This window comes from Chenopodium album, chromosome 1 (genome assembly GCF_948465745.1).
Source record: "Chenopodium album chromosome 1, dcCheAlbu1.1, whole genome shotgun sequence".
Lineage (NCBI taxonomy): Eukaryota > Viridiplantae > Streptophyta > Magnoliopsida > Caryophyllales > Amaranthaceae > Chenopodium > Chenopodium album.
The window spans coordinates 90,147,364-90,166,085 of record NC_137834.1 but is presented as its reverse complement, the minus strand read 5'-3'; the positions used below and the strand labels follow the sequence as shown (position 1 = coordinate 90,166,085).

Here is an 18,722-nt window from a genome sequence, read left to right as displayed (position 1 = left end):
ACCCGACCCACACAAACCCGACTCAAACCCGACCCATTTACCCGAATTGACAGCTCTAGCTACAACTTGCACAATATGTAATATTATTGAAGATACATAATACATATAAACTATTAAAAAAATAATAACCCGGTGCAGCGCCAATCACTGGTTAAAAATTAAAAATTTAAAAGATGTGAATAGTAATGTATCTAGTTTCCAATTAAAAGTGCTTTCGTGACTGGGTAGTCCGTAGTCGGGTACCAAAATATCCACATTATGAAAAACAGACAATTAGTAATTAGACAGGAAATCCCTTCATTAAAGGAGTGAATGGCTAAAGAAACTGCCCCTACACTTTGTCACTTTCATTTGTCAAATATTTTCAACATTGAGTATGTAATTATACAATCAACAATTCCTAATATATAACCCTTGAACTATTCTTGATTTTGTAGTCTTGTATGCTCAAAAGTGTGAAATGTCCCTACTATCAGTTGTCACCCATTTTTGATTTCTTCATTTTTGCAACCGAATCCCCCATTACATTTTCTTGGGGACCCATTTGGTCATTTATGCAATCAATCAACCCTATTAAATCATTGAAATTTATAGCAAATTTATTCAAATTCTGCAACTTTTGATTTTATTCCATAAAAAAATAAAACAATCTGGGAAATCAAGGTTTTAATGGAGAATGAAAATCATGGTAGTAAAAATAATAGAGAGGAAGTTGGAGATGCTGAGAGAATGCTTCATCAAACTCCAACTTGGGCTGTTGCTGGAGTTTGTGCTTTTATTATTCTCATTTCATTCATTCTGGAAAAGGGTCTTCACAAAGTTGGAACGGTTTGTATTTTTCTCCATTTTTCTTTTCTTGTTTAATGCTAGTAAAATTAAAGTGTTTTTTTTTTTTTTTTTTTTTTTTTTTTTTTTTTTTTTTTTGGGGGTAATTTTAAAAATGGGGAATTTCATTGATGGGTTTATATTATTTTTCTTCATGTGGGTGTTACAATTTGTATGTTTTGTTAAATTTGTTGAACAATATTATATATGGTATTGCACATTAGCCTAATTTCTACTGTACTGAAATAAGGGATTTATTAGTATTTTTGCTGAAATTGTAGTTGAATTTGATTAGTATTGTTGCTGATATTGCGGTTGAATTTGATTGTTTAGTGGTTAACAAAAAAGCAGAAGAGGGCACTTTATGAGGCCTTAGACAAGGTTAAAGAGGGTAATTCTTTCTGTATATTATTTTATATTGGAGTAATTTAATACTGTAATTTTTAATTCGGACTGAAATATACTGTATATTTGTTGTACATTATAGTAGAATTTATGATAGTATTTGAAATTTATAAATTTGTGATTGAGCTATACATTGGGTCATTGGGTGATGTTTTTACTGAGGAGCTGTTTTAATATTACAGAGTTGATGGTTATGGGATTCATTTCACTTCTCTTGACATTTAGTCAAGGATACATCGCGAAAATCTGTATCCCTTCCAACTTTGCAGACCATATGTTACCATGTGAACTCCAAAGCCGTGACTTAGGTGAAGAAAATCGAAGGCGGCTGCTCTGGAACAAGCGCCGTGTTTTAGTATCTGGTGGTGTTTCTCATCATTGTCCTAAGGTATGATTGTTAAGTCGGGGTATATTGGTATGTTAATGCTTTTGAAAGTTGATTGCTTAACTTTCTTAAGGAAAGATAGTAAGATACTGATGTCATAGCTATTACTAATGGTGAATGGGTGATTATGGTTTGCTTTGATATATACATTGAATTTATGGCGACTATGATGATTTGAGTGGATGTTGCAATTACCCAAGTACTGAAGTTAGGTGCTAGATTGCATTTGTTCAGCAAGCTATTCTTGTTGGTTTACAACGCCTATTTGAATCCGGGTTTATTTGTAGTTGACTGAGTGACTGACCTTTATTTTATTTAAATGAAGTATCGTGCAAATTTAGTATGATTTTTTATGTACTTCATACAAGAGTACTTTAATCATGAGTTTACTTTTTTAAAATCTGTTTTGTTTTTTGTTTGTATGTGTAGAAATTCCAAGTACCTAGGTTCTGTTCTTGAATTTAATAACCTTTGATAAGAGATGAAGTTAATTCATTGTTTTATCTCTTGATAATTGTTAAGTTGTCCCAACTATATACAACTATATAAAAGACACTTTATAGTTGTTGGTTCATTCCCATACGGGCCATACCCTATCCAGTATCTCGTATTAAATCCTAGTTTATGCCGATTCCTCTCTCCGTTTACAAATGAACATAAAATATTCAAGTACCACTTGTTTCTGGACCAAGGGAGTAACTCACTAGATTTAGCATTTTATAGCACAACCTTGGATATATATTTTGATTGCATTTCAAATATGTGCATTAAGTCTGAGCGCTGGTACCGTTTCTTGATTGCCTCAGTGATACTACATTGCTATGAATCTATGGCACTGGGTGTACTCATCTTAAATAGTCTGGCAAAATTTGAAATTTACTTGGAGCTTTTCTGATTACCTTGTCAGACACAATTTGTAATGAGTATTATTTGTTCAATAATTGCTCTTTGGTTTCATGTTTTCTGTGTTAGATCTTCGAAGGTCTCAACAATTGTAGTGATTAGATAAATATTGAACTATACTTTACCTGTTGATCTCTAGAGTCTTGCCAGTTATTGACACCAGCAGAATAAATTATATTTTATACAATTTGAACCAACCAACACTACTTAAGCTCATTTGCTGCAGCTTCAGTCTGCTGACTGCACCAAAAATCAAGATTCAATCATCTCAAGTATTGTAGCTTGTTACTTTAAACTTTTTGTCTTCATCCTTCCTATTATTTGGTTAGTTTACGTAAACTGTTTTTTTCCTTATTACTTCCTATTACTTACTCCAACGCTACTCATTTTTCTGCTAAACCAGGATCAAGTGCCACTTATTACAGTTGATGCTGCTCATCAGCTACACATTCTCATATTCTTTTTAGCTGTCTTTCATGTGCTATACAGTGCAGCAACAATGATGCTTGGAAGGCTAAAGGTAACCTTGCCAGAAATTTATTTATTTAAATTTTTGGGGTGATTGTGTTTTGAATTTGAAGATGAAATCAAAACAGAACACACGATTTTTCAACTCTCATAGCTCTATCCGTAGAGTCTTTGAGCTCGGGTTCTAAACTAAAACTTCATTAATGGAGGTAAGAGAAAATCTCTTAGTTATTACAAGTGTATGAATAAAGAAGAAAGCAAAAAGAAAGAATAAATGTGAAACGCTAGGTAGCAGTAGTATTTATACTACTCTGCTACTTATTACAATGATTATGCTTAAGGCATTTATTACAGCTGGCCTTATTTTAACTAATTCTCAACAAGCTCGAGCTGACGTGTCAAAAGTGGCTGGGGCATAATTCTCTGAATGTAGGTGCATTATAACTTCAGTAGTCCATCATATATTTCACAGATTGTTCATATGCTAACTGCAAAAATACCTGAATTTATTTTTTGTGAGGTCTCATTAGTGTCATTACCTCTTTAGGAAAGCTCTGCACCAAGCTGTTGTTATTGTTATTGTTATTTTTTGGAGAGAACTGGGACTAAAAGGTTGGATTCCAAAACTTAAATTGAAATGACAGTAATAAGTAAGCTAATAATGATAGATGACCTAAGTCAATGCTTGAATCCATTTTTAACTGCAATAATCAACGACGATGATAATGACCTGACTGCAACCGCCAATATAACCAACTAGCCCAAGTTACCCAACACTACTCACGAGTCATGAATGAACAGCTCTAACCTTTTTTTAGATAACTGACAGTTGAGGAGTAGGAATTTTTCATACCATGCTATCATGTTTGAACTGTAGTTTGGGTAATAATTTTGGAAAATTTGGAGTGGGTAGATTCATCTGTGCAAGCATGTTTGACCTATGATTTTGTAATTTCAATGTCCATCGTCAGATCATTTGAATAGAAGTGACGAGGTTCTTATAGTGCCTTATCGGCTACATCAATGAAATTACACATGGCGCTGGGTTTTGATTGATGGCCCAGAGTCACTTGTATAGCAGTTCACATGTCCCTGTTCATTATTGGAAATTCCTGCTTCTCAGAAGATTCCTATTATTCTATGTTTTATTCCTGTGGTTAACTGGCCTTCTAACTGTTGATTCTTTGGGGAAAAAGTAGGGTAGCTGATCATGCTAAATATGAATCGCTTGTTGATTCTCCCCACTATAACACTTTTCTGCAGATAAAAGGCTGGAAAGCATGGGAGTATGAGACATCATCGATTAACTATGAGTTAAGGAACGGTACATTATTTCTTGCCCCTGAGGGATGCGTGAACTGTTTATTTATTCTTTATTTTCTCTTTTCGTTTTTATCCATGACATGTTTATGACTGTGTTTTATTGCCAATATGTATCAGATCCTTCAAGATTCAGGCTCACGCATCAGACAACTTTTGTAAGAACACACAACAGCTTTTGGACAAGGATCCCATTCTTCTTTTATGTGGTAAGCACTAGAAATTTTGGATGAATTATTGAAAGTGAGTAGATATCATTTAATGTAAATCTTTCCAGTTTTGATTTAGTGCTTAAGCATATATCATCAGAAAGAGAGTTGAATTAATCTGTTTTTTTTTTTTTTTTTTTAAAATGCACACAAAGAATTAATCAAAATATTACTCCCTCAATTTCAGCTCAGGATATTATAGATGAGGAGCAGAGAGATTAAGGAGGGAGAAAAGTAGATAGGAAAAATGGGTAAATGTAGAAAATTCACTTCATTTGTTACCCTGAGTTGGGAGTCTTGGGATGAAGAAAATATATTCTTCAATATTTCTTCCTTCCATGCTGTCAGTCACAATGTGTAAGAGCATTCATGAATCATGATTGAGATTTAGCCTTTTCTGATCTGATGCCTGTGCATGTGGAATACTCTCTGACCCTTTGCTTCTGAATAATCATTCACTTGCCTTTGCATAGAGTTAGTTGGTCCATTTGTTGAGTTTTGTTTTTCCTTTCTTTGTTGTTGTTGTAAATTTAGATGTGATAAGAGTTTGTAGGGTATTGTAATCATTATTGTGGATGAAATTGTAATGTAAAAAGAGATAGTGAGTCCAAAGGAGTGGAAAGTACCAAGAAATATAAAGTATTAGCAGTTCTTTTCTTTAATCAGGTGTTGCAATTCTGGGACGGAGGGAATAATACAGATTCTAAGGCAAAAGGATGTTAAAGGGTGAAGAAAAGTTGGAAAGTATTTTTTGAAAATCATATGCTTTAATATTTTCCTCAAGTATCCTAGCTTATAGAGGATTGTAGTTGCAGAATAAGTGAGTGAGATGTTCAAAAGGAAGATTAAACTTCAATAGGAGGATTTTGTAAATGTTTGCTTGGCTGAAAGTCGAGGACCTGTTATGTTCCTCTTGTTCATCGTATTATTGCTACATTAATCAGCCATTTACCACGAGGTCATACCTTAACTACTAGCACTGTAATTTCTCCTTTCATAATCTTGCAGGGATGTTTTTTTCGCCAATTCTACAGATCAGTTGCTAGGTCTGATTACATGACATTAAGAAATGGATTCATAACCGTGAGTGCCTCTTAATATTTTATTGATTGGAGCTGTTTTACTCTCATTCATATATAATCTTCCTTGCCTAATTCTGATTTCTGCTTGGTATGGCTTTTAGGCTCATATAGCTCCAGGAAGCCAATTCAACTTCCAGAAGTATATAAAAAAGTCATTGGAAGATGATTTTATAGTGGTTGTTGGTGTCAGGTGAAGTTTCACATATGGAGCAATTGATATGTGTAGTACAGATTTAAACCATCATTTATCATTTAACACCAAATTTAAATCTTTTTACATTTTTTTTTAAATTTATGTTATTTGCAGTCCACTTTTATGGGCATCTTTTGTGATTTTCTTGCTTCTAAATGTCAAAGGTGAGCCACTATTCTTTATTCAATTCTCTATGTATCTTGTCTAGAGGCCACAATTCAAGGACGGAGCTACTATTGATTTTTTATTTGCTTACTGATTACTGTAACTCGTTACTCTTCTTCCACTGGTGCTGTTGCATTCCCAGGATGGCACACACTTTTCTGGGCTTCTATACTTCCACTGTTGGTAAGACATTGTTTTCAAAAATGAATTGTGAAATTGTATCAGAGGAACTTTCTAAGACTACAGTTTGCATTAGGTTATATTAGCTGTTGGAACAAAGCTGCAAGCCATTCTGACAAGGATGGCTTTGGAAATCAAAGAGAGGCATGCTGTGGTCCAAGGGATTCCTCTTGTGCAAGGTTCAGATGAATACTTTTGGTTCTCGCGGCCTCAATTTATTCTTCATCTCCTCCATTTTGCTCTGTTTCAGGTATAAACTATGTCTTGGTGTTTTATCACACTACGTATCCTATGAAGCATATTGAATTTTGCTTTTCAATGGAAGTCTTTATTACAAAATTTCGGATGTCATTGTCGATGATGACGTTATTATACATCAACAACTCAAAATGTAGGCTGGACTTCAGGATATGCATGTCCATTCGATCAAAAGACTCTCCTGTCTTTTGTCTCACGTTTTCTGTAGTGTGGATTATGATTATTATTGGATTGACAAATACAAGTTCACTGCATTACTGTTGACAAGAGTAATGTGCCAAATGGGTTGGTCTTATTTTTCGGGTTTGAAGTGTATATGTGTACCAATTTAAAATGTGGCTTTCAAGTTCTTGAGTATTAAATTGCAGTGTTTGGGTGTTGAATCGTTTTATGCTCAAAATTTTTGCCAGTGGGTTGAATTTTGTTCAGGTTGGTCAGTCTCTTAGGCTATGTTTGGATAACAAAAAATGGAAGGAAAGGAAGGGAAGGGAAAGGGAGGGAGACAAACTTCCTTGTTTGGATAATATGTTGGGGGAGGAAAGGGGAGGGGGAGGGAGGGATCCATTTTCCCTCCTCCTTTAATAAAGACCATCCCTTCAAAATTGGAGAGATTTGGAGGGAAAATGGAGCTCATCATTTCCTTCACTTTCCCTTCTATTTCCCTCCCTTCTATTTCCCTCCCTTCCATTTCCCTTCTAATTTGTTATCCAAACATAGCATTAGAATAACTTTTCACAGGTTTTCAAGATTCACGGTTTGTTTGGGTAATGTTAAAGGAAGGAAAAGAAAGGGAGGGAGGTGAACGGGAGGGAAGGGGAAGGAAGATGGATGAGTTTTCCTTCCAAATCTCTCCATTGTTGGAGGGATCATTTTCTTTGAATTTAATCCCTCCATTTCCCTCATATTTTTTCATCCAAATGAAAGAAACTCCCTCCCTCCATTTCCCTTCCCTTCCTTTCCCTCCATTTCCTTCAATCCAAACACACTATTAAAGTTAATTTGGGGTGGGTTGCTGGCAGGCCAGTGTTTGACAGTTCTAAATAAGACAAGAGGCTTGTGCATTGCTTAGCCACTAATCGCATCTAAAACCCTATATCAAGTTCCTGTCATGATTTTAACTCCACCAACCTCATTAAGATCCTCACCAAAAAAAAAAAAAAAAAAAAAAAAAAAAATCAGAGAAAAACTTGACAAATGTTAAGAGACAAACGTGATATAGCTTTGTGATATCAAATTATGGTAGATTATTTTCTTTAGCATTGCTTCTCATACGATTTTATAAATCGTAAATTGCTACTTTAAATCTGTTGAGCATTTAAAATTTGTTTTTGCATGGAAATTGTTTATCTGACGAGGACATATTCTGCCTTTTGGTTTCATATTCTGCAGAATGCCTTCCAGATAACATACTTTCTGTGGATACTGGTAATAATTTAATATCCTTTGAAATATTACTCGACCCAAATATACCAAATTTCAAAATATTATAATGAAATGCTGATTTTTTTTCCCCTTACTTTTTTGGTTGTAGTATGAATTCGGATTGAAGTCCTGTTTCCATGATAGACACATCTTTGTGCTTATTAAAATAATTATCGGGTAATGTCTCCATAAATTCTGGTAATTCCGCATGAAAATCTTCATTTGTCATTTGTGTTGCAATCTTCTCTCTTTGGATTAATGGAGTATAACTTGGGATTACAGGATTGGTGCTATGGTTCTTTGCAGTTATAGTACTCTGCCACTCTATGCTCTTGTGACCCAGGTATCATCATACTTTCTTTTGCTTACCACTTCCTCTTGAACAACCAAAATCAAAGCTTTAAGTCACTTAAGCTTCGTTATAACCTAAATCTAACACAAATGAGCCCGAAAGTTAGTGTGACTATGATTGATTGATTTTTGGCAAGATTATGTACAATAGGAGTATGATCCGATTTAAATAGACCCAAACCTTACAACCTGTAATGATTTATTACCCACATGTGAGCAATTTGATACGAAAAATTGGTTTTCCCTTCTCTATTTAAGGTTTCTCTACTCTACATTACTCTTTATTTCATCCTAAAATGTCTAGTTTCACTCATCAAAAATTTAGTAAAGACCTGACAATTGGATATATCTTTATCTTTAATTTACATTAGTTGTCAGTTCTTAGTAGCTATCTTCAAGTCTGAAAATCATAGTTAATGTTAGATTTTAGTACAGCCTCAAGAATGAAACTTGGTGATGAAAACTTTGACAGATGGGATCAAACTTGAAGAAGTCCATCTTTGATGAGCAAACTTCCAAAGCTCTTACGAAATGGCACATGGGAGTTAAGAGGAAGCAAGAGCATACCACAGAGAAGTCTCCTTCTACCCAAACCCTGGGAGGAAGCCCAAAGAGCATAAGCAATTCCAAGAGACGGCACTCATCTGGCCCCATCCTACACCGATTCATGACAACAGGCCACTCAACTCATTTGCCATCCTATGTTGAGCTTCATGTGACGGATGGTGAAGGTGATGAGATAAGTAAGGTTGATGATAATCACGGGGAGAGTGAAATGGCTTTATTGTCTACTAGGAAGGAAATTAAGCAAGGAGACGACCTGTTTGGCACGCCCAGCCAGAATTGACAGTTGCTAGCTTTGAAGTTAGTTGATTGCTACCCATGTAAACAGCCTACACAGGTATTATAGACTAATTTTTCCTTTTAGATAGGTTGGTTTTATTAAGGCCATATACAAAGTAATGCTTACGAGGTTTGTTTACTAGTAGGGCACTTCAGTCTTCACTCTTCAGAAAGGTGAAAGGAAGAACTCGAATTGTACTAGCGTTTCTTGTACATCTTTACATACTATTGATTACATAATGAAGCAGTACATAGTTGCATTACCTTGTGATATATTCACTCTTTTTTTTTTTTTAATTATTATTTTTTTGGACGTGAAAGTTTGATTTGACACTGTAACCTTAAATTTTTATCTATTGTACCACTTTGAAAACTTGCAGAGTAGCAGTGGTAACAGAATTCTCTCTTCTGAGAGATCTTATTTTATGAACAGTATATATACTACTTGTATGATATTATAGAGTAAGATGCAAAATTAAGGTAAGAAATCAGCTTCTTGCTGTTGAAACACCACAGATACACCGGTCCTGCAGGTCTGGCACTGGCCAACAACAACCAGCGTTTGACGGCAGGAAGGGCAGCTGGAGGAATGGGACCCGATCAGCCACGTGTCAATACATTCAACATGGAACACGTGGGAACATCCTGGGAATTCCCTAACCTCCTCTCCTTCCACAAACTCAGCCAAACAAATCACACACTCTGCTGCTGCTTTATCATTCTCACTTGAAGCCGCATCAGCAGCAGCGATTGGACTGCCAGACTTGAAGACCTTTCTAGGGAGCGAGTCAATGATCTCCCTCTTCAAGCATTCGTTGGGAACCACTTCATCAGTATTTCCCCGCGTAGTAGGAAGCTGAGGGCAGGGCCACACGCAGCAGGTTACTGCCATGAGTCCCATTACACAAATGAGGGCACAGAGAATGCAGGTTATGATGATCAGCATGTTCGAGTTTACTGAGAATGCTGCTTTTGCTGTATTGAGGTGTGAGAATTTTCTATTGATAATAGTTTCCATAAATTGCAAGGCGATACTTTGGAGCAATGACTGTATGTCTATATATAGGAGTAGGGCAGTGGATCAAGTGAAGTTAGCTTTTTGGAGGATTTTATATTTAAGGAAAATAAAAATATAAAAACATTGACATCCTAATTATTCTGAGGTTCAGTCAACTTTTAGGACTTATGTCGTTTATATTCAGCATCCTTGACTCTTTTTTGTTGGTGCTTTTTGGTTGCTTGAAAGAGTATGACCTAAAGTTGAAAGGCAAAATTCGGAAATTGTTTTACATTTCTCAAATATTTATGGAAAATATAATTAGACTAACTTTAAAAATTCAGCGCGTCTTGTGTGCGGCTAGCTACACCATATGACCGCTTGTAAAAAAACAAAATAACCCTTATAACACTGATCGAGTAACCTTTATAATACTAATCGAGTAACTGCTATAACACTGACTGAGTATGGATAGCCATGTATATGAAATTTTTATAAGTGAAACATTTAATAAAAACCAACAATTTTTTAATTAATTAATTTATTTATTTTAAGTTTATTACTTAAACTCTTACACTCCATACTTTAATTTGCTAGGAGCTAGGGCTGTCTAGGTCATTTAAATATAGTATAGAAATATTCATATATACTCCTGTGTTCTTATAAAGTACTTGCTTTTGTACTTTCTCAAATTTTCACATTATTCTTCTATCATTGACTATGTTTTGTGATTTATATGTAGCAAAATTTTAGTTACATAAGATTTTGTTAGATTCATTTAAAATACTTTGTTGAATATCAACTTTCTAATTTTTGCTTATCTTATATACCAAGATATACTTTTTTTTTTTTTTTTTTGAAACAACCAAGATATACTTTTTAATGAAACTGCTTCTAAAATAAGTTAAGTATTTAAAAAGTAAATAAATAAATAGATAGTACAATTGATAATTGCAAATTAAGCTTGCAATTGATAAATTATTTCACTTTCCTATCAAAATTGTGTTCTCATAATAGGACAATATACACCAAGTGAGTAGTACTTTGTAAGTGATAATATCATCCACCAACTCATATTAAGTTGGGAGCAGTTTTCATCTTTGATTTTCAACCTACCCTTTTCTTTCTTTTTTTAGGTATTTTTGACTGAATACCACTTTTGGTCTTTTATTTATGTTTCATCACAACACACGAGAGACACGTCCTCCATGTTCGTCCATATTCAATTTATATGAAATGGTAATATTGTTGTCAACTTTCATCCACTTTTCTCTACAATAATTGTAATAAAAAATCAAAAGTAAGATTAAGAGCATAAAGAAAACAGAGAAAGAGGTATTAATAATATCCCATGCATGAAATTTTCACGTGACAATAATGAACGTAGAACGTAATTTAACGCAGCCTCATATTTCTTATTTCATGCAATGATGCAACTCTCATTTAGGTGCATATATATTTGCCCGTACTCTATGGTCTTGAGAGAAAATTAATCTAACTTTATGTAACTTTCCGTTCTAAATATATTGTGCTCATACTACATCTCCAGTAATTGAAAAAGAGCGTCACATTATTAGTTTATTACTCTTCAAACATTAAGAACAATAATTAATTTAGATGTTTTCTGCCCAAAATATTAGCTGTCCAAATTCGGTTTAGATTGATTTGGATTAGACCAAGTAGAAACAATGGCGGATCCAGGATTTTCGAACTTATGAGTCACCATCAATAATTGATCACTTGTTTTAATCCAAAAATTATATTTTACCAAAATGATTTCAATCCAAAAATAGGATATAAAAATACATACTATAAAACTATTACATTAAACTATGATTTTTTACTTAAAAACAAGAATTATTAAAAAAAAAAAAAAGTTAGACAACTTAATAGACCTGTTATTAAATATAACAGGTCTCTTTAATGAAATATGAAAGCAGCGCAAAAAATCATTCTAATTCAATGGCTGACAAAAAGAGACTTGTTATCTAGATAACAGATCTCTAATGACGTGGTGGCAATAACAGCAACAAAGAAACCGCCTATCTGATATTTTAATAGGGGGTCTCTTTGATATTTAAAAAACTGACAGTAGGCTAATCTCAAATAGAAGCAACAAAGAGACCGCCTATCTGATATTTTAATAGGCGGTCTCTTTGATATTTAAAAAACTGACACGAGGCTAATCTCAAATAGAATCAACAAATAGGCGGTCTCTTAGATTTTTTATTTTTTTTATTTTTTTTATTTTTTTTTTTTTTTGTTGGTGAGTCACGTGACTCACTGTGCACCTTAATAGATCTGCCCCTGAGTAGAAATGCCAGAAATATTAGCTGTTGAAAAATTCTTAATTAGCAAGTTATGGTTGAATGCAAAACTATCAAGTGATTGCTTCTTAGAGGTTAAAATTTAGCAAACTGTCGTTTCCAACACTGCAAGCATAAAATGAAGTTGTTTTTTACTAGGTTTAAAGATCATATAGAGCTGTCAATTCGGGTAAACGGGTCGGGTTTGGGTCAGGTCAACTCGGGTCGGGTCAATTCAGATTAACTCCATAACCTACGCGGGTCGGGTTTGTGTTGGGTCATGCTAGTGTTTGGTCATACTTCTTATCGGGTTTGGGTCGGGTTAATAACAAGTCGGGTTACATTCGAGTCGGGTGAACAATAGGTCGGGTTGAATTCGGGTTTTCACCGGTTAAAACGAGTTAGGGTAATTCTCGGGTTTGAGTCGAGTTCAGTTCAAGTCAATAATTTCCGGGTTAGAATCAGGTCGGGTCATTCTCGGGTTTGGTTCAAGTCAATAATATGCGGATTATAATCAGGTTGGGTCATTTTCAAGTCAGGTCATTCTCGGGTTCAAGTCGGGTTCGGTTCAAGCCAATAATTTGCGGATTATAATCAGGTTGGGTCATTTCCAAGTTTGGTCATTCTCGAATTCAAGTCGGGTTATGTTCAAGTTAATAATTTGTGGGTTACAATCAGGTCGGGTCATTTCCAAGTTAGGTCATATTCGATTTCAAGTAACTATAAATAGATAATTATCATTTTTATCAAGTTAATTATTTCCTTTGATTATAATATATATGGCAATATACTAGGGAACTATAGTTAATAATTTAGGAAGATAATTATCTCCTTTGACCATACAACAAATATATACTATATTTAACTCTTAAATTTGAGGATGATGCTCCTTTCTTTTACTGGCTTGGACCAACTTGGTCTCCCAAGACAAAATGCTTTAATCAACAATAATAAAGTGGTCTAAATTGCATTTAAGGTGATTTGAAATTGGGTCAGGAACAATTTGGGTTGAATTTAGGTCGGGTCAATAACAAGTCGTGTTAATTTCAAGTCGGATTAGTAACAGATCGGGTTGAATTTTTGGGTTGGGTAAGTAATAGGTATGGTAAAATTTGGGTCGGGTCAATAACAAGTCGGGTTGAATTTGGATTAGATCAATAACAAGTCGGGTTGATTTCGGGTTGGGTTTGTAACAGGTTGGGTTAAATTCGGGTCGGGTTAGGAACGGGTCGAGATGAATTTAGGTCAAGTTAGTAAAAATTCGGTTTAAATTCGGGTTTTGACAGGTTAAAACAGGTTTGGGTCAATTTCAGTTCAAGTCGGGTTCGGTGCAAGTTAATTAAATTGGCCGTTGTAAACTAATAAATCGGTGCAAGTTGTAAACCGGTAAATTGACCGTTTAAAAGCAAATTGAATGGTTCAACACACCCAATTGGACTCCCGAAGTATATTAGGAATCATGGTAAACATTTCAGTAATTTCTATTTCCGGGCGAAAAAAGTGAAAAAATTCCAAAATTGAAGACTAATATCCACGCTTTTTGAGAAAATTTGGAGGTTTCGGGGCCTAGTGTCGAAAAGTCTTGAAATTCTATGGGATACATCTCGGGGTCATATAATTCCATTTGGAACCATTTATAATCATTATTTGTTGTCATAAATGTTCGTGCTAGGCTTGAATTAATGAAATCGGTGCAAGTTGTAAACCGGTAAATTGGTCGCTTAAAGGCAAATTTGATGGTTCCACCCACCCAATTGGACTCACGGAGGTTATTAGGGACCATGGTAAACATTTTGGCAATTTTTATTTCTGGACGAAAAAAATAAAAAATAAAAAAATCAAAATTGAAGGCTTAATATCCACGCTTTTTGAGAAATTTTGGAGGTTTCGAGACCCGGTGTAGAAAAGTATTAATATTTTAGAGGATACATCTTGGGGTCACATAGTGCCATTTAAAACCATATATGATCATTATATGTTGTCATAAATGTTCGTGGTAGGCTTGAGTTAATGAAATCCATACAAGTTGTAAAACGGTAATTAAACTGGTTGTTTACAGGAAAATTGGATGGTTCCACCAACCCAATTAGACTACCGGACGGTATTAAGGACCATGGTAAACATTTCGGCAATTTTTATTTCAAAGCGAAAAAAACTCAAAAAATTCCAAAATTGAATACTAATATCCACGCTTTTTGAGAAATTTTGGAGGGGCCCGATGTCGAAAAGTCTTGAAATTCTAGGGGATACATCTCGGGGTCATATAATGTTGTTTGGAACCATATATGATCCTTATTTGTTGTCATAAATGTTCGTGGTAAGCTTGAGTTAATGAAATCGGTGCAAGTTGTAAACTGGTAAATTAGTCGTTTAAAGGCAAAGTGGATGGTTCCACCCTCCCAATGGGACACCCGGAAGGTATTAAGGACCAAGCATGGTAAACATTTTGGAAATTATAATTTCCAGGCAAAAAAAAAAAAAGTCAAAAATTTCAAAATTGAAGACTAATATCGACGCTTTTTTGAGAAATTTAGAAGGATTCTGGGCGCGGTGTCGAAAAGTTTTGAAATTTTAAGGGAAACATCTCGAAGCCATTTAATGTTGTTTGGAACCATATATGATCATTATTTGTTGTCAAAAAAGTTCGTGGTAGGCTTGAGTTGATGAAATCGTTACAAGTTATAAACCGGTAAATAGGCCGTTTAAAGGCAAATTGGATGGTTATACCCACCAAATTGGACTCCCGAAGGGTATTAGGGATCATGGTAAACATTTCGGCAATTATTATTTCCGTGCGAAAAAAGTCTAAAAATTCAAAAATTAAAGGCTTTTATCTACGCTTTTTGAGAAATTTTAGAGTCTGGGCCCGGTATCGAAAAGCCTTGAGATTAAAGGAAATAAATCTCAGGTCATATAATATTGTTTGGAACCATATATGATCAGTATTTGTTGTCATAAATGTTCGTGGTAGGCTTGAGTTAATGAAATCGATGTAAGTTGTAAACCAGTAAATTGGACTAACGAATTGAAGGGTATTAAGGACCATGGTAAACATTTCAACAATTTTTATTTTCTGGCGAAAAAGTCAACAGTTTCCAAAATGAAAGGCTAATGTCCATGCTTTTTGAGAAATTTTGGAGGCTTCGAGGCCCGATGTCGCAAAGTCTTGAGAATTTAAGGAATACATCTGGGGGGTCATATAATGCCGTTTGGAAATATATATGATCGTTATATGTTATAATAGATGTTAGTGGTAGGCTTAAGTTAATAAAATTGGTGCAAGTTGTAAACCGGTAATTTGGCCGTTTAAAGGCAAATTGGATGGTTCCACCCACCCAATTGGATACTCGGAGGGTATTAGGGACCATGTTAAACATTTCTGCAATTTTTATTTTCGAGCGAAAAAAGTCAAAAAATTCGAAAATTGAAGGCTAAGATCCATGTTTTTTGAGAAATTTATGAAGTTTCGAGGCCTGGTGTCGAAAAGCCTTAAAATTGTAGGGGATACATCTCGGGGTCATATTATACCGTTTGGAACCATTTATGATCATTATATCTTGTCATGAATGTTCGTGGTAGGCTTGATTTAATGAAATCGGTGCAAGTTGTAAATCGGTATATTGACAATTTAAAGGAAAAATTGGATGGATACACCCACCCAATTGGATTCCCGGAGGGTATTAGGGGCCATGGTAAAAATTTTGGCAATTTTTATTTCCGTACGAAAAAAGTAAAAAATTCCAAAATTGAAGGCTTATATCCACGTTTTTTGAGAAATTTTTAAGGTTGGGTACGATGTCAAAAAACCTTGAGATTTTAGGGAATACATCTCGGGGTCATATAATGCCTTTTGGAACCATATATGATCATTATATGTTGTCATAAATGTTCGTGGTAGGTTTGACTTTATGAAATCGGTGCAAGTTGTAAATAAGTAAATTGGCCGTTTAAAGGCAAATTGGATGGTTCCACCCACCCAATTGGATTCTCCGAGCGTATTAGTGACCATAGTAAACATTTCGGCAATTTTTACTTTCGGGCAAAAAAAAGTTAAAAAATTCCAAAATTGAAGTCCAATGTCCACGCTTTTTGAGAAATTTTGGAGGTTTTGGGGCCCGGTGTCGAAAAGTCTTGAAATTTTAGGGAATACATTTTTAGAGTCATATAATGTCATTTGGAATCATATATGATCATTGTTTGTTGTCATAAATGTACGAGGTAGGCTTGAGTTAATGAAATCGATGCATGTTGTAAACCTGTAAATCGGCTGTTTAAAGGCAAATTGGATGGTTCCACCTAGCCAAGTGTACTCCCTGAGGGTATTAGAGACCATTTTAAACATTACGGCAACTTTTTTTTCCAGACGAATAAAAGTAAAAAAAATCCAAAATTGAAGTCTAATATCCACGCATTTTGCAAAATTTTTGAGGTTTCGAGGCCTGGTGTCGATAAGTATTGAAATTCTAGGAAATACATCTGGGGGTGCTATAATGCCGTTTGGAACAATCAATGATCATTATATGTTGTCATAAATGTTCGTGGTAAGCTTGAGTTAATGAAATCGGTGCAAATTCTAAACCGGTAAATTGGTCGTTTAAATGCAAATTGAAGGGTTCCACCAACCTAATTGGACTGCCAAAGGGTATTAGGAACCATGGTAAACATTTCGACAATTTTTATTTTCGGGCGAAAAAAAGTCAAAAAATTCCAAAATTAAAGGCTAATATCCATGTTTTTTTTTATAAATTTCGATTGTTTCGAGACCCGGTGTAAAAAAGAAATGACATTTTAGGAGATATATCTCGAGGTCATATAATACGGTTTTAAACCATAAATGATCATTACATGTTGTCATAAATGTTCGTGGCAGGCTTGATTTGTGAAATCGGTGCAAGTTATAAACCGGTAAATTAACCATTTAAAGGCAAATTGGATGGTTTCACCCACCTAATTGGACTCCCAAAGGATATTAGGGACCATGGTAAACATTTCGGCAATTTTTATTTTCAAGGGAAAAAAAAGTCAAAAAATACCAAAATTTAAGGTTAATAAAATCCACGCTTTTTGAAAAGATTTTGGAGGTTTCGAGATCCGGTGTCGAAAATCCTTGAGATTTTGGGGGATACATCTCGGGGTCATATAATTCCGTTTCAAACCATATATGATCATTATATGTTGTCACAAAAGTTTGTGGTAAGCTAGAGTTAATGAAATCGGTGCAAGTTGTAAACCGGTAAATTGACCGTTTAAAGGCAAATTGGATGGTTCCAACCATCCAATTGGACTCTCTTCGGAGGGTATTAGAGATCATAATAAACATTTTGACAGTTTTTATTTCCAGGCGAAAATAAGTTAAAAAATTTCAAAATTGAAGGCTAATATCCACGTTTTTTAAGAAATTTTGGAGGTTTCGGAAACCGGTGTCGAAAAGACTTGAGATTTTAGGGATTATATCTCGGGGTCATATAATTTAGTTTGGAACCATTTATGATCATTATTTAATTTGTTGTCATAAATGTTCGTTGTAGGCTTGAATTAATGAAGTCGGTACAAATTGTAAATCGGTAAATTGTTTGATTAAAGGAGAATTGGATAGTTCCACCCACCCAATTGGACTCTCGAAGGGTTTTAGGTACCATGATAAACATTTCGAAAATTTTTATTTCCATGCGAAAAATGTCAAAAATGAAATATCCATGCTTTTTTTTTGGAAATTTTGAGGGTTTCGGGGTCCGAAGTCGAAAAGAAATGAGATTTTAGGGGATACATCTCGGAGTCATATAATGTCGTTTGGAACATTAAATGATCATTACATGTTGTCATAAATGTTTGTGGCAGGCTTGAGTTGATGAAATCGGTTCTAGTTGTAAATCGGTAAATTCACCATTTAATGACAAATTAGATGGTTTCACCCACCTAATTGGAATCCCAAAGAGTATTAGGGACCATGGTAAACATTTCGGCAATTTTTATTTCCAAGCGAAAAAAAAGTCAAAAAATACCAAAATTTAAGTTTAATATCCATGCTTTTTGAAAAGATTATGGAGGTTTCGATACCCGGTGTCGAAAATCCTTGAGATTTTGGGGTATACATCTCGGGGTCATATAATGCCGTTTGGAACAATAAATGATCATTATATGTTGTCACAAATCTTCGTGGTAAGCTAGAGTTAATGAAATCGGTGCAAGTTGTAAACCGGTAAATTGACCGTTTAAAGCCAAATTGGATGGTTCCAACCATCCAATTGGACTCTCGGAGGGTATTAGAGACCATGGTAAATATTTCAACAATTTTTAGTTCCGGGCAAAAATAAGTAAAAAAAAATTCCAAAATTGAAGGCTAATATCCACGTTTTTTGAGAAATTTTGGAGGTTTCGGGAACCGGTGTCGAAAAGACTTGATATTTTAG

The 18,722-nt window shown here is 34.7% G+C and overlaps 1 protein-coding gene and 1 pseudogene across 1 annotated transcript; one reads left to right on the top strand and one right to left on the bottom strand.

Annotated features, from left to right (window-relative positions):
- Window positions 1-240: 240 nt before the first annotated feature.
- LOC145562685 (MLO-like protein 10) lies at window positions 241-9,282 on the top strand. The gene is made up of 15 exons (XM_081623054.1): window positions 241-828; window positions 1,159-1,216; window positions 1,413-1,618; window positions 2,922-3,038; window positions 4,250-4,310; window positions 4,427-4,515; window positions 5,524-5,598; window positions 5,699-5,787; window positions 5,905-5,954; window positions 6,098-6,138; window positions 6,212-6,385; window positions 7,783-7,818; window positions 7,925-7,992; window positions 8,098-8,158; window positions 8,639-9,282. The coding sequence occupies exons 1-15, from the start codon at window positions 670-672 to the stop codon at window positions 9,011-9,013; spliced, it is 1,659 nt and encodes a 552-aa protein (XP_081479180.1). The 5' UTR covers window positions 241-669; the 3' UTR covers window positions 9,014-9,282.
- Window positions 9,283-9,484: 202 nt separating this feature from the next.
- LOC145638758 (putative E3 ubiquitin-protein ligase ATL44 pseudogene) lies at window positions 9,485-9,910 on the bottom strand (annotated as a pseudogene).
- Between the last annotated feature and the right edge of the window lie 8,812 nt (window positions 9,911-18,722).

What these genes read in the sequence shown, in the direction of transcription:
- LOC145562685 (XM_081623054.1), top strand. Translation starts at nt 670, where the DNA reads ATGGAGAATGAAAATCATGGTAGTAAAAATAATAGAGAGGAAGTTGGA. An exon ending in TAAGAAATGGATTCATAACC is followed by an intron (nt 5,599 to 5,698) that starts GTGAGTGCCTCT and finishes TATGGCTTTTAG; the next exon opens with GCTCATATAGCTCCAGGAAG. An exon ending in TCCATTTTGCTCTGTTTCAG is followed by an intron (nt 6,386 to 7,782) that starts GTATAAACTATG and finishes CATATTCTGCAG; the next exon opens with AATGCCTTCCAGATAACATA.